General features: G+C 36.5%; 1 protein-coding gene across 2 annotated transcripts in view; it reads left to right on the top strand.

Annotated features, from left to right (window-relative positions):
• The window catches only part of arhgap42a (Rho GTPase activating protein 42a), a 72567-nt gene that overhangs the window by 13135 nt on the left and 43654 nt on the right, over nt 1–15778 (top strand). For both annotated transcript variants that reach the window (XM_088921887.1, XM_088921888.1), the window contains exons 2-3: nt 6866–6961; nt 12894–12955. In XM_088921887.1, the coding sequence (XP_088778013.1) occupies nt 6866–6961; nt 12894–12955 (158 nt within the window). The remainder of the gene's footprint in view (nt 1–6865; nt 6962–12893; nt 12956–15778) is intronic.

The following is a 15778-nucleotide window of genomic DNA, read 5'->3' on the forward strand; positions in this document are numbered from 1 at the left end:
TCAGGAAAGCTTCTATTCCAAAGCAGACAATGAGGCTTATAAATCAGCCACAGACAGTATTAGTCCCATCCTCAGAACCTGAGAGTAGCAGTTTCTTTTTTCCCCCAGCAAACTTAATCTCTACCATCTGCCTTAGACCCTCGGTAATTGCTGAGTGCCAAATATTTGTAGATACTTTTCTTCTTTACTAAAAGTAACTTTAACAAAATAGGCACTTAAATTGAAACTGTCATTTTTAAATCATTGGTCACCATTCCTCAGATGGTGTTTATCTTTCAATTTTATGGAAAAATGTTCAGTTGAGCATTCCACGAAGCTTCTCCAGCACAGAAGGTTACTCACTCTCACTAATGCAGAAAGCAAAAGAATATGACTTATAGTTTCTCAAGGTGTTTTTTTAAATCCCTTTAAACACCATCGTTGAAGAAAATCAGAAACCCATTACCTTTGATTAATCTCAAATTACATAAAGCACCGGGTTTGTAGCTAGACATCCATTTATTTATATAGATGCAACGTGTAATTAACAGGTTCCAATAAATGGACAGAAATTCGGTGATTAGCATTTTAAAATTAGATGATAAGTCATTCAACAAAAATAAACTTAACAGCAGAATTTTCGGTCACACAGCAGAATAATTCTCAATTCAGTTATCTCAGGATAATTGGGAATATGTTGAAAAGTGAAGCTAATTATCAGTTCAGGGCTCAACATACAGTAGATGTTGGTTTTTTTACAAGCTCGTGGTCAAACAGTGAAACCTAATTTTATGGCTCTCCATAGCATCTTGGGTGTCATTTTAATCTACTGTAGTTTATTAATCACCAATTGCGCTGACCTATATAGTTTCTATGTAGAATTAGGAACATACTTTTCATATTGATGTATGGACTGAAAGCCAGTGATGGAATACATTGAGTAAAATAATTACAAGCCTTGCTGCTCTGAATATGAAAGAAATCTGGAATTAACTGACAAGAAATGAAAGTGACAACACTGCAACGTGGCTAACAACCAAAACATACCTACATTTATTTCTGTTTTACACACCATCATAGGCTAAATGCCAGACAGCAGCAAACTCGCCTGTGAAAAAAGGATAAAAGCTTTCTATCTCACATTAATCCAGGGACAAAAACCAAACAGAGGTCTACAGATGGTGGAAGTTCATCCATATTTGCAACAGTTTCAGTCCAAGCTCAAGTCTATTTCAGTAATCAGTCGTCTTGCAACACTGAACAGATGGCTTCCTATTTATGTATTTTGATTGTGTACATAATATTTTCCTCATTAATACCAATGCTAAGTATTACTTCATGAAAGGCAACATATAATCTGCTGCTGAATGTTCTGGAAAATGTAGATGCTGAGGCCGAAAGGTTGGTTTTTTGTCCCCTTTTAAGATAGAGATCATCTGTGCTAAATTTTGCTGTAAACTGCAATTACCCTGAAGGCACATGGGCACAGAGCACCCTTGTGGTGAAGAAAGTGCTGTCATAGAGGTTTTGTAATCATCATGTCGCATGCCTTTCAGGCAACTTTTGATCTAACCTTTTATTTACAAAAAAACAAATTCTCAATGAGTTGACATGACTCCAAGGCATGTGCTGTTTAAGTGCTCTTATATTTAGAATATTGTTAGTTTTTTCATGGCAAGCATCTTACTGTGTGTAGTTTTCTACATTTGTACCAAGCTTGTTTTAACACACACACACACTTTTTAGATTTATATTGAAATTGTCTTAATTAACATTTTTGCAGTATCATGTTGATCAAAACCCCCCTTAAAAGTAATTTCTTGTTTTCTTTGAAGACTTAAGTGTTTACTCTTCTAAACTGCCTGATTATCACCCAACATTCAGGGTGCTTCTTGGCAAATCATCAGACATTTCAGTCTGAAATCTTCAAAAACATCATCCTATTTAAAATGTCTGCTACTTTCTTTTTAATTAGTCAGAACAACCATAGACTACAAAATAAAATATGTATTTTCTTTCGATAATCACATATCCCAACAATGCAGCTGCAACTAATTCCTTGTCAACGCTTTACTGTATATTTGCTGTACTTTCATAAAATTCTAAAATACCTTTGAAAATCATTTATAGTCTTTCATCAAATACCGTATTGCGTGGGATTCTGATATAAAGAAAAACAGAACCCTTTTTTAAATTTATCCGATACAGACAAGTGAAAATATGACTGTGTTGTGGAACTTTTGAAAAATATCTATGAAACAGATGTATTTCTAGATTTCTATATCTACTGTATATTCTTTGAACACAGATGTTTTTTAAGTCAAGAAATGTCACAAACACTGAGGATTTTAAAAAATGGTTCTCTTTCAAAGGAAAGAGCTCCTACCTAAAAATGGTTGTTACAAAGATTCAAATTAATGGAAATCAAATTAAAAAATGAGTTAATCATCACAATAAAAACTTTTCAACTCTTACAATATCCTTATATTGGTCAAAAAAGCAGTCGCAACCTTTGAGAGATAGAAGTTGCTCTTTTCTGATGTATCTGCTGCCGGCAATCAGCATTGTTCTACATTTTTAGCACAGGTAGAGAGGGCAAATGATAATAGAAAAACGTTTTAATCCAGTGATACTAAAGCAGGCAAAGTGGATGAAAATGTTTTTGTAGTTAGACCTTAAATTTTTCAGTGGAAGTGGATATCCAAAGTAAAGTGTGTATTGTTTTCTAATCTATAATTTTAAAGGCTTGATGAACAGCATTCAGCTAGAATTCGTCATTTAATTGGCCCTTGATGTGATAGAAGATGAAAATCAAATGAATTTTTTTAAAACAATCCAGGCAAAGTTAAATACAGTAATACAACTTAAAATCAGAAATCAGAATATTCTTTTTTATGCTTTCACAGAAATTCTGACCTTATCTTTAAATTAAAAAACTAACATTACTTGCTGACTCTCTTTTCCTTCTATACAGTAAGTTCACTGTGTAGATTTAAATAAGTCTTAATGAGTAGTAATTTTCCAATGATGTATTTTATAACTAAAGCAAAAATAAAACATAATTATCTTTAGTAAAAACCAAAGTTGTGGTATATTATTCTTTTCCTGTAAGAGCACTACAGAGTGTTGTGCTAAAATGACGCTTTATAGTGCATTTAGCCTCCTGTTTTCTTCATTCTTTGGCACTTTACTCTTAAATAGTATTATGTTAGATAAATGGTTAGCATTAAACTAAACATTCATACAAATGGATATATTCCCAGAGCACTGTATGCTAAGATATTTTTAAATCTGCCCTTTCTAAGACCAAGATATTATTAAAGATTAGAAAAAACTATATAAGTTTGCTCCTTAGGCTATAGAAAGCTAAATTATTTTCCCAGAGTCATATGTACTTCCTACTGTCTAGCCTAAATCTCTCTGTACAGCTCTTTGCAGAAACTGATTATATTAACTAGGACAATCTGCTAATATTTAACTAGGACAATCTGCAAATATTTAAAATCTAGTTATTTTGGCATTTCAATAATTTTAGAAAAAAATGTTCCAAAGTAAAGGTCAGTGTGTTTTCTTTTAAGGCAATAGAGAAGTGAAAACTTCAGCAAAGAGAAGAAACTTTCACTCAGGACTTTCCTTTTATTCCAGATTTAAAACACTTCTGTTTTAGTTCTATCTCTAATAAGTAATAATATAGGAAAGCTGCAGTTTTATTGATTCTTCCATGAATCCGGAGGTGACCAATATAGGAACAGTATGCTCTCTGGCAGGCTGAGCAGATGCTGTCTCTGGAGAAAACTCTCCACTGTGTATTTCAACTACATATTGTACCTCCAGGTGCTGCTATCCTGTTAAGAGTGATGAGACAGACTATTTTTAGGGTATCTTTTCTAGCCCCTTTCTCAAAACAGGTGAGTGGAGTGGATCCTAGAAAGGGTGCTCTTTTGCAGTAAGAGCAAATGAAATACACTTCTACTGCATCTCAGCTCAAGTACTTGACAGCCCTGTTGTACCACCTGCCTCCATGTCAGATCATGACTAGGAGCTTGCAGCCATCATTATTCTGCTTCCACTACCATTAACAAGCAAGTCCATGCTTTCATCATACAACTCGTAATAATGAATGTGCTTTTTTACATAAGAGACTGCAGTTTCTTGAATGATTTATCATGAATTTTCTTACTATACATTTTTGGGTAATGTTAAGTGTAGCAGTTTTCACATCACCTAAATATCTCTGATAATGAAGGCAGAAGTCAAAAGGATGAGTTCAGATTGTGTTCTTATCCAGAGTATTGTATCATTATTCTAGCTCAAGAATAGATAGAGCTGTCACTCTTAACTTATTCCTGCACAAAACTGCTTCCCAATGCAGTATGTTTCTTATGACACTGAAAAAAACTGTATCTTCTATAAATAAGCAGCATGTGCTGTAGCAGTATATGAACCCTGTGCTGCCACAATTTAGATATTGCTGCAATAGCCAAGAAGTACAAAACATCGTAGAAAAAAAAAACATTATACAATGATCTAAAATGTCTCTTTTTTTCAAAGCCTGCTTCTAGCTACAGTATATCAAGACAAATCCTGCAAAGTAATGCCGAATTAAAGGGAAACTGCAGTCCTAATATCTCAGACGGGTTATTAAACCTCAGTAACAAAATAAATTAATTGGTCACAAAATTTTACCAATTCCAAATTAAGCATAAAATCGTGAACTTTTTTGAAAGTACTGTATACATTGTGAGTTCGTGCAAATTGCAACATGAAGTGGCCCTTCCTGCTCACTAGTCACTGTAACGATTAATGTAATAAGAAGTAGGAGCGAATAAGTGCAGGTTGTGCAGCAGACATTTCACCGCAGAAATGTTCCAACATGATCTGCATGCAGAGTTAACAAGTAAGTTGTATTTGTCGGCAAAACCATCTGGAAGTCAAGTGCAGTATTTCTACTGGATTAAAGAGATGTATTCACAAACCTGCTTGCTTACAATGCAATAGGGCTGTTTCACCTCACCAGACGTTTAGTTGCCTCGTTCTGAATCACAGAATATGGCACTGCACATACCTGGAAATTTTGTCTATTTTGTTATGTAATTTGGAGGGTTTACATATTACTGTGTACATTTTACTTTCATTGTGGTTTGATCATCAGTGCCGATTCTTTCTAAACCCGAAATATAAAAACAGCATTGCAGTTCCCCTTTTAAAAATGCTGTCATTTTTAACCAGTGTTGAACACCTTTCAGCTTCAGTGTTTGAAAATAAGAATGATTTTAAATTTCAGTACATGTACAGAATAGAACAAATCAAATTTATAAGGTCATTACAATCTAAAATGCCTGGCGTACATGGCTTCATGGGTGGCTTAGCACCAAATACAGCTTGACTTTTATTATAATTGTATTTTGTCTGTGTGTAGTATGGCAGTGACCCATGGAACTTAAGTGAAAACAGTAATTTATAATCTTATTTCCGAGGATCAATTATGTATAAATATGGGTTATTATGAAAAACATGGATTGCTGTATGAACCTAAATTATAGTACTATACTGTATATACTCTATATCATCCAGTATATCTGTATGATATACTGTTTGATGTTTGTCATTTCTTAGTTTGAGTTAAAAATACATGTTTTGTGTTTTGTCACATTTTACAATATTTCCTACTGTACTGTAAGTCATGCTCTTCTAAAATCTTGGAGAGACCTTTGAGCTGCATTCTGAACTTTTCCACTGTTCCTAACTCTTCTACAAGTCTCTCAGGTCAGGTCTAGACAGTACTTACCACGTCAGAAATTGTTTAAGCACACTTCAAGGCCCAGCTCACAGTGATTTATCAGCTCCTCTTGGGAACAGCCTCTTTATTTGTTTTATGGGTGAAAACCCTTTGTTGAGTTTCCCATGTGGGTCACACAGTAGACGCACTTGCTTAGGACTGAAGTCTATCGCTCAGATCTTAGGTCATGCCACTAGCCAACTGTGATATTGATTCCTTAGGCAGTAGCACATGATTAGCAGACTGTCGGTGGAACTGGATGGGTGTCAGCTGGTCACGGTAATGTCTGTGGCAGTAACAGCAACTTCTTTCACCTGCTGGGTGCCTGCTGGCCTGCAGTGATGCAGTGCTCCCCCAGTTTGTATTGACTCTTCTGTAAAGACGCTGCGGAGCGTACACATACGCTTCGTGTCAAAAGGTGAATGTCTTTCTCACCTGTTTTATCGAACAGGTGTAAAACAATTTGTGATTCCAGAATTTAAAAAAATTCTCCATAGCTGCAGAATTGTTAAAAAAACATTGAAAGAATCTACATTTTGGATATGTTTTTTTTTAATTAACTTTTTATTTAATGATTTGCACACTATGCATTAAGTGTCAAATATTTTCTCAAATTAAGTAGTACAAATCCTGTTGTTCGGTTTAGTGCTCTTTTAATGATACACATGTGCTAATTGTTATTATAGTTGTTTTTTTTAAATACAGGTTTTATGAAGTATGATAAATACCAATGTGTCAATAAACAATGTCAAGGGTTAAGCTTCAAACTTCATCTCGTATAGCTAAGCCATTTTATATTTAAAATGAAGTAAATACAATATACACATGATTTCACTGGGAACAAACATTTATATTTAAATTTACACCTTAAGTTTCTCATTAACTCTTTTATCATCAAGTGTGACTGTCACGTTAAACACAACAATCACTCAGAATCCTTCATTTAAAGGAAATTCTTGTATTCACTAACGAGCTACATCTGTAACTCACCAGTTTAACACTCCCACCCTATGTGGGTCACATTGGGTCCAACTGAGATTTTATACAACAAATAACATTTTCATTATGCTAAAAATGTTCGGATGTTTTTTTTTTGTTGTTTTGCAGATCTCTCTGTAGCTGTACAGAAGTTCTCTCAGTCACTTCAAGATTTCCAGTTTGAATGTATAGGTGATGCTGAAACAGATGACGAGATTAATATTGGTAAGTGTTTTCAATCCAGCGCATTATACAGTAATTATTTTTAGCTGCATGTTCACTGATGGTCCAACACTGACAAGCTGAAAGAACTGAACCTTTTTGTCTTGAACAGAGAAGATTACAAGGCGACTTGATACAAGTATTGAAAATCTGTCAAGACATTGGCAAACAATTGGATTATTCCGAAGCAATAATGAAGCACCAATCCGGACGATGCAAGTGGAAACTGTTGTGAAGTGCATATAAAACTGACATTCAGACTAGGTGTTAACTAAAATTTTTAAGTCTAAAACTAACTTCTCTAAGGATGTAGCTAGATGAAATCTTCAGATCACAGCAACCAATCAGACTTAATGGCCTCCTCTCTTTTGTAACCTTTCTTATGTTATTGCTGCAGAACTAGCACTTATAATGGGAAACCTAATTTTCTGCTAATTTGGTCAACGTACTGCAGCTGAACACCTCATACTTATTTCCTCGCAAGCATTCTTCAGTCAGTAACTGGGCTTCTTAAAGTTGTCTTGCCCAGACTTATAACAGATGAATGCTACAAAAGCCCTCAGCTCAGTTAGTGCTACTCACACCTGCCACTGGGTGGGGATTAAATATACACTTACAAAAAGACTGTTTTTGTTATTGAATTCTGAGAAAAGAACACAGTCTGACAAAATGTCTCTCCTTTAGCTGTCAGGATGCATCTCTTATAGTTAATTGCTGAATGCTACTTCATGAGTCTGTTTGCCTGCATGTTAATCTTTTGGATTTCCTATGATAACCTATGAAAGCACTCCAAGTGTACTTTGGGAGAGTTCTTTGGGTACAGTAATGATCACCAGTCATTGAAGAATCATAAAACAGCTGTGAACAGAGTGAAAAGATGTCTTATCAATGACCTTTCCGGAAACTACTCTAATAAATTTCCATTCTTTCACTTTTCATAATCCTCATTCCTACCTCTAGTCTCTACACAGCTGTGAACTGAGTCACAAACCATCTGGATCCAAAGATTTCTCACCAAAATTACAAAGAATGATTTTGACAATGGTTGTCTTTTTATGGGCTGGCACAAATTCTCAGTTTTCATTAAGTGACCAAATATTGTGAGGTTTTTTTTTAGGAGTGAATCTGATGGTGAGTGACATTTTGGGTTAAGCAGGGGCAATTATGCGCATGAAAAATAGAAATGTACCACATCATGATTAAACAGATTTTAATTTGAAATGTTCCATCTCTGTTCTGGCCTTTAATCAAGAATGCTGTTAATCTGAGTCCTAACAGTTGTTGCATTTTTCTGCCCACCTGCCATCAGATGAATTTGGTTAGATAATTTTCAGTACTAGCCATGTTGGGATGGGATATGCAGGGAAACAGCAGCTTGCCATCTGGTACTAAACGCCAAGTTCATTAACGTGGTCAATGCGTGGAAAATCTCGAAAATATCTTCTTACAATTAAGCATGTGTTGTCGATGCACGGCAAGGGATCTAATCATCTTGTCAAGAATGATGAAAATTAATTTTCTGGCAAGAGAGCTAAAATTTCAAAGGCCCTATTATCTAGAGATCAAAAATACATGTTTAAAATCACTCCAGTGGATAGAATAGAGGTTCTACGATTTATCTTTGATGCTCTGAGATTAATTTCTGAATTCACACAGTTTGGTAGTAGAACTGCATAGTGATTAGAATTGCTGCTTCACAGTGCTGGGGCCGTGGGTTCAATTCCTGGGGTGCTGTCTGAGTTTGTTTGTTCTCTCCATGTTTGCATGGGTTTCCTCTGGGTGTTTAGGTTTCCTCCCACAAACCTGAGACATACAGGTGGGTTAATTGGCTTCTGGGAAAATTGGCCCTGGTGTGTGTGTTTGTATCTGTGTTGTGCCCTGCGACAGACTGGCATCCTATTCATTGGACCTCCTTACACCTATCGCTTGCCTGGATTGGCATCAGCAACCCCACAACCCTGTGTTAGATAAATCAGTTATAATATGGATGGACACATGGATTTGTCAAGCAATGTGAAAGCACAGTCATGTTGTGAGTTCAAAGAAAGCCATTGAGGAAGCCACAGGCAAAAACAAATGTCTTACTTTCATAAAGGCTCCTTGCTCCATATACTGTAACCTTATGGTTACATTTTAGTATTGTGATACAAAATACATTGCTCAACAAATTGAACATATATGAGTGAACAGTTCACAGTTTTTAACCAAAATATCCTTAGACCTTTATTCACAATTATCTACCCCAAAGGTTCTTGACATCTTAAGTCAACATAGATAACTATTTTAAATCAGAGCACAACTCTTACTGCACAATTTTGAAAAAGTTAGTATTACTTTAAAAAAAAACAGTTATTGTCTACAAAGACCAGTCTGCTCCTCAATAAAAATAAATTTCCAAAGTGAGCTGGTTGTACTCTTCTTGTACCCTGAGAAGACCTTGATGTACGATTGAAACAATCTACTTTGATGCTACAGATGTACAATGAGAACACAACTATCATCACTGTGTTGCAAGAAAAGTTCACCTGACCTTTTATTGATTTTCCTGGGACTTCGCTCAGTGACATTCAGAAAGTACGCCACCTGTCTAGGAATCAATCTGAAAACAAGATTGATATGGGAATAGAAAACATTAATCATAAAAAGAAAACAACAAAGTTTATTTCTTGTGTTTAGAAGAGTCCTTTGTTTTCCAGTGTGGTAGTTGTTTTTAGAGATGTAAATTTCTTAGTGTTTTTTTATACCGTGCTGTCCATGTGGAAGAGCTCACATAAACATCTGCTATAGTACTCATTTTGTCTGGCCAGTGAAAAGCCTACAGTAGCTCTCAGCTTTTCCGTTATAGATAGATAGATTGTATCCCCTGGACATAGCCTGTAAATAACATTTATATGGAATAAGAGAGAAAAACCTCCTGGATTCACACAGATTTTAAAAAACGAAATGGCCTCTGACTAGCCTTTGCTTTAAACCAGTATGACAGAGATTGGCAGTACTGTAGATGCAGCATCATCAAACGTTTTCTCATACAATATATTGTTACACCATTTGGAAAGGGGCTGTTGAGGTGTCTCAGCATTTAAAGACAATGGTCAAACACCTGGCTGGAGTCAACATTTGCAGTTCTGGGAAGCTTCTAACAAAAAAGGGAAGAGAAGGATTTGCTGAGCTGTAGAGGGTCTGAGACACATTGTTAAAATGAATCATCTGGTTTGCCTTGGTTAATTAAGTTCAGGGTAAATGATTCAGGTAGACTCAGAGAGAGGGAAGGACACTGGAAGAAATAGAAAGACACAAGGAGAGAGCAGAAAGCCTGCGGCAGATGAGCGGTCTTTGTTCCAATCCATTTTTAAGACCGGGTTCGAGTTAAGTATTTGAACCTTGTTAAGAGAGCGTGCCCTACTATTGCTTTTAGGAAATTCTTATTTCCTATATGGAGAATCCCTAGGTCAAAAATGGCATCTCCTGGTTAGTGAATGCACTTTTAGAATATGGAGATAGGTTTCCCATTCACTTTGTAGCATCCATATTTATAGAGGGAGAGATTTAACTGTAGGTCATATTCTGTTTATTTTAGAAGACAGGTTTAACTCTCTTGTTGGCCTGTGTAGGTGTTATATTGGATTTTTGAATAATTGGTAGCAGTCTTGGGTTTTTCTGGTTGGCCAGGGCATAGGCATCTGAGATGTCTTGTTTATAAATAGAGTAACTGGTATGTCGTATGTTTTGTGTTGTTGTTTATTGTGCATTATTGTCAATATTAATAAATATTTGTTTAACCCAGTGTGCCTGACTTATTACTGTTTTCAACAAGACCTAGAGACCAAACATCTGAGTGCTTCTAATCATACCAACTGCTCGGGTATATTCTTGGCATAATCTTTACAGTCTGATGGGTTGTGATTATTTTACATGTTGATTATCCTGCTCGGTCTATTTTGGTCATTTCAGTATTTTTGTAAACCTCAATAGGTAACGATATCATAGTTTGTGAGCTTTTAAAGTTCTGAGAGTGCAAATCACATCAAGGGACTGCACTTCACTTTTCCCATTAGCCTGTAAATTATATGTGTACTGTAATCCAGCTGGACTACCATTTCCTGTCTTTAGTGTCTAATCTTGGCACAGCAACCATTCCATCTCTGGCCCTTCCCCTCCACATGACCTTTCTGTAATTTAAAAGGGAGATCTCAAATTGGTTTTAGGCCAAGTGACTTGTAAGTTCACTCCTGCATATTCATTGCTCATTCCTTCCAACTTCATAGTACAAATAATGAAAAGTTGTTTTTCAAATGTTGTGTGGGCACTGGTGCCAGCCTGGGTAATTGCCTGTAATGATGTTGTTGAGTTGGCATTAAGACCTGTGAGTATGTCTGATAAGTGGCTGCTTTGCATAAGGACTGAAAGGCTGGCCATTTGAAGGTTCTTATCTGATCTCTCATTTAACAAAACAGTGAGGCATCAAAGCCAGAGATCATTCCTCATAAGAGGTGCATAGTACAGACACATCTTACAATGTCACAGAGCAGGAAGGTTTTAGCTAGTTGGCAGCAGGAAAGGGATACTAGTAATGGCGTCTTCCTGGTAATACAAAAACAGCATTAGCACAAACAAAATGCTGTTATAACAATAGGTCATTTGTTTCATGTTTATAATTTCAAATCAGCAATTGCAACTTTTAACTTAAAGTACTCTGGCTTTCTAGGTGTCTGACTGCGTGAACAGAAATAAGTAGTACTGCTAAACAAATGGCCAAATTTAAAATGCTGACTTCTGCTTCTGAAACTAAAAAAAGTAGAAGTCATCCAGGTGTTTAGCCTTGATGTTTAAGAATAAGCTACCAAAGCAAGGAACAAGAGGTGACCTTTTTTGTTAAGCAATAGAAAAGGTTTTCATTTTCAAACAGCAAGCAAAGCTTTATATTTTATCAGCATAAGACAAAAATCCTATCCACTGCAGTATACAAAACATTTTAAATACTATACAGTAGTATATCTGATATTGTGGGGTTACTCAGAATGTGATCTAATAGAAGAAACTAGTGATAACAAATATAAGGAGAAAAAAATCATTTTGTTTATTAATTGAAAATGGACTCGGGTACCTTTTCAAAGCAATACGGACATATTTTGTTTTTTTTTTTAAATGCAGCAATGAATGTAAGTGGAATTCATAATGTGTCCAGTGTGCTAGGAAGTCTGTTCTATAACTTAGGAGTGTCACAATATAACACATTCCTGTTCACTTCAGGGGCAACAGTTTAGGAAACTCTTGTCTAAAATTTCACCTTTAAGGAAACAATTGTCCGCATTGTCATTCTGTCAAAGAGAAGAAATCATATTATTTTCCAAAATGACTTTCCCTACGTTTTTTTTTTTTATCTTGCCCCCTCATTCCATCCCTGACTCATAGGCCATTTCAGTTAATGGTAGCTGGACCACCAAAGCAGAAAAGCAAGTAGTTTGTTTGGGCTAAAGATCGTTTTTGTCCTTCTAGTTTGCATTACCAGGCTTTGATGCAGGAAATTGATCCCAGCTAGTTGGATGGCTAATCTGCTTTTATCTCCTTTCATTTTTGTGGTACAGTATATTGTATATAAACACATTGCTTGCTATCAACAAATCCAATGTGCCTAAAGATGGTTTCCTTTTCATCACTCGTGATGGTGACATCCTCTCATAGACTTTTGGCTAAAAGTTTTCATACATTCCCACTGAATCTCAATGCTTCCCATCTCTATAAATAAATATTCGAGCAATCTGTTTTATCTCAACAAGACCTTTACTGAAATAATACAAAGAAAACTGTATTAAGAAAACTGTGATGTTATGAACTGAGAAAACATGCCCCACTGAACACTAACTACTCTAGATATCACTCTGATCTTATGTGAGTGCAAACCTCCTAATTAAAGCTTACTATTTTTATCTTCCAGCTCAGTCTTTCAAAGAATTTTCTCAGCTTTTAAATACAGTAGAAGAAGAAAGAAGGAGACTGGTAAGCATTTTGATTTCATTTTGTTCCACACAATCTGGTATTTTGAGTTTTTTTTGTGGTTTGTTTGTTCAAATACAAAGGGTTCTGCACTTAAAAGAAGATATGATTTTAAAAAGGAAGAAGACAATTTGCTTGCAGTCCAGGATTCATTTCACGGTGCCTTTTGTTTTAATTTAATTTGCTGTCAATCATATACCTAGAAAAGGAAAAAATCCGTTTTAAATGTTTTGAGTCTCCACACTTTTTTGGTATGATCGTATGTAAAATGTTGTCATTTTGAAAAATGCAAACTGACCAGAATTTGCAGGCTTTGAAATTGCTGTGCGTAGTTTAGAAAGTCCATTACAGAAGATTGCATCTCAGCAATTGTGGATTCTGAATGTTATGGGAAAGGGAACTTCAGAAAACAGATGCTGGTGTAAGGGTCAGGACTCTTGCAGGGAATAATGACAAACTGCACGTATAGTCTAACATAACTGGGGGATTTTTTTTCTCTTCACTTTTTACCATTAGAGGGGATTATGAAGTAAAAGTTCATTCTGCAACACAGTTTCCACGGAAATGCTAAATTTGGCATCATGACCTCCAAGCAAGAACATGTGGCAAGCTTTAAAATAATGCCTCCCCACCCTTGCTGTACCCTCCCCCCCCCCCCCCCCCCATCAAGAGCACAACGGCAAACAAACAGGGTTTTGAACAAGAAAAACATTCCACTCTCTTCCAGTGCCATCCATTTATTAAATACTCGGTTTCAGTCTGGCATTAGATTGCTGACTTGTCAAACTGGAGCACAGAGCAAGCTTTCATCTCGGCTCCAGTGCCAAGAATGGGCATTTCACCCTTGTCTTTCGTAGGAAGGAGCCAGCTTTTAAAAGCTTTGGTAGCGGGGAGTATTCTGTCAGTGCTAATGGGGCAAGCAGAGAACAGAATAAAGAAAAAAAAACAGAAAGTAGGTCAGATACTGTATAACAAGGGTCAGCTCACTCTCTGTAATGTGGAATTTGAAAGGCACACAGCTTTCTTTTATTTTGTAGTTATTTAAACATGCAGCTAGACCTACAAGGTTCTAGTTTTTCCCGACAAAATAATAACAATGAAGAATCTCGAATAGATAAGGCAGAATAGGTACTGAAGGATACTTAAAAACACAGGGTTCACACTGTGATGTCTTGATAATATTTTGTGCCATTATTAGTAAAAGATTGAGAAGTGAATACAGTAAGCCCGCCTCCGGCATGGTTTCGCTATAACGCGCTGAAATAAATGTGGCCAAAAATATCCCGAGCTCTATAAAGCAGGTTGATCAATGAAATGGATTCCGCCAGGCTGCATGCCCGCGGTCAAGATCTACAGTAGCGTTTTTCTCATGTCTGGGCTTTCCCGCAGCGTTCCCGGGCAGTTTCATGTTGCTGCCAGCGTCTACCTTCCCAGTCCACGCTCTCGCTACTCTTGCGATTCACGGGGATTCGACAGGCCAAGTACCGCACAGTACTCTGGTGTCTTTGTTACAATTTGTAGTGTGTTATCCCCTCATTGTGTCTACCGAAGGCACGTTATCAACCAGCGGTGATACTGAAAGCGAAAACAGCGGAAAGCGGTGACCTTGGGATTTTGATATTGCCAACTTCACGCGGTCAGGATAATGGGGTTTTTGAGTCTACCAGGCGAACAATTCCAAAGAGTGCAGAGAAAATACTGTACATGCTAGCGTCAGGGCCTCGGCGTCCATGAGTGCCCAGTCCGCACTCGCAAGCAACTTTTGCACCCGTTGACATTCCCGTGGTTGCACTGAATTTGTTTTCTCGTGACAGTATTTAGTAAGGTGAATGACAAACTGGGTGTGCTTGATTTCGTGTTATTATGCAACATTGTTATCAGATATACATGCTTTTTTAAATTTGTTTTTATTATTGAATTGTTAAAAACCTCTTGGTAAAATATTGCGTAAAAAGTCGGTTTTTATAGTGGTAACGGGGGACTTTGTGTGGCCACATTCCCCTATTGTTAATTACCTTTCTCCATGTTGGGAGAAAATACTGTAATTCCTCATTTTTGAGAGGAGGTTTACTGCACTATTAACTGTGGAAGCAAAAAGTTTACTGTTACCTCAGTTGGTATGGCTGTTGTCTTAATTAAGCCAGAATGCCACTAGAGAGAGGCATTTTCTCCAAGAGAAATTAGAATTTTCATGGACCGACAACAAATGAATTTATCATCATGATAAACTAATTGGGTTGACCCTTGCTGCTGAGCTTTGCATTTTTATATATACAGCTGAATACTTAGTTGCTTATGGACAAATAGGTTTCATCCCTCTGGAATAATTTTATGTATCGTATGCTGCTTTATGCTGTTGTCTGAAGTTTGCCCAATGTGGCCAGTTGCTCAAATACACATTTGGAGTATTGAATACTCAGACTGGGGTGATGCACAGTAATTGGTGCAGTACCACAAGCAGCTTGACTAGGTTGCATGCTTTTCTTATCAAGATCTAGATTGTGATATAGTTGGCAAACTAGTCATGTTTGCAGACCATACCAAATTAGGAGAATTAGCCAACACTGTAGATGCAGCAAGAAAAAAATTAGAACCAGAAAAAAAAATCAACCCAGAATGAACACTGAACCATTAACCAGAGGACGCAAGTGGAAACAACGTGAAAGTGGATTTAAAACCAAAAACAGAAGGCACTTTACCCAAAGGGTTGTAAGAGTATGGAACAATTTGCCTAGTCATGTTGCTCAAACCAATATCCTTGCTTCTTCCAAGAAAAGGATGGAAGAGATCCTTGGATCAATTAGTTACTAACTACTTAACTTAAGT

The sequence above is a fragment of the Atractosteus spatula genome, chromosome 7 (genome assembly GCF_055471065.1).
Source record: "Atractosteus spatula isolate fAtrSpa1 chromosome 7, fAtrSpa1.hap1, whole genome shotgun sequence".
NCBI lineage: Eukaryota > Metazoa > Chordata > Actinopteri > Semionotiformes > Lepisosteidae > Atractosteus > Atractosteus spatula.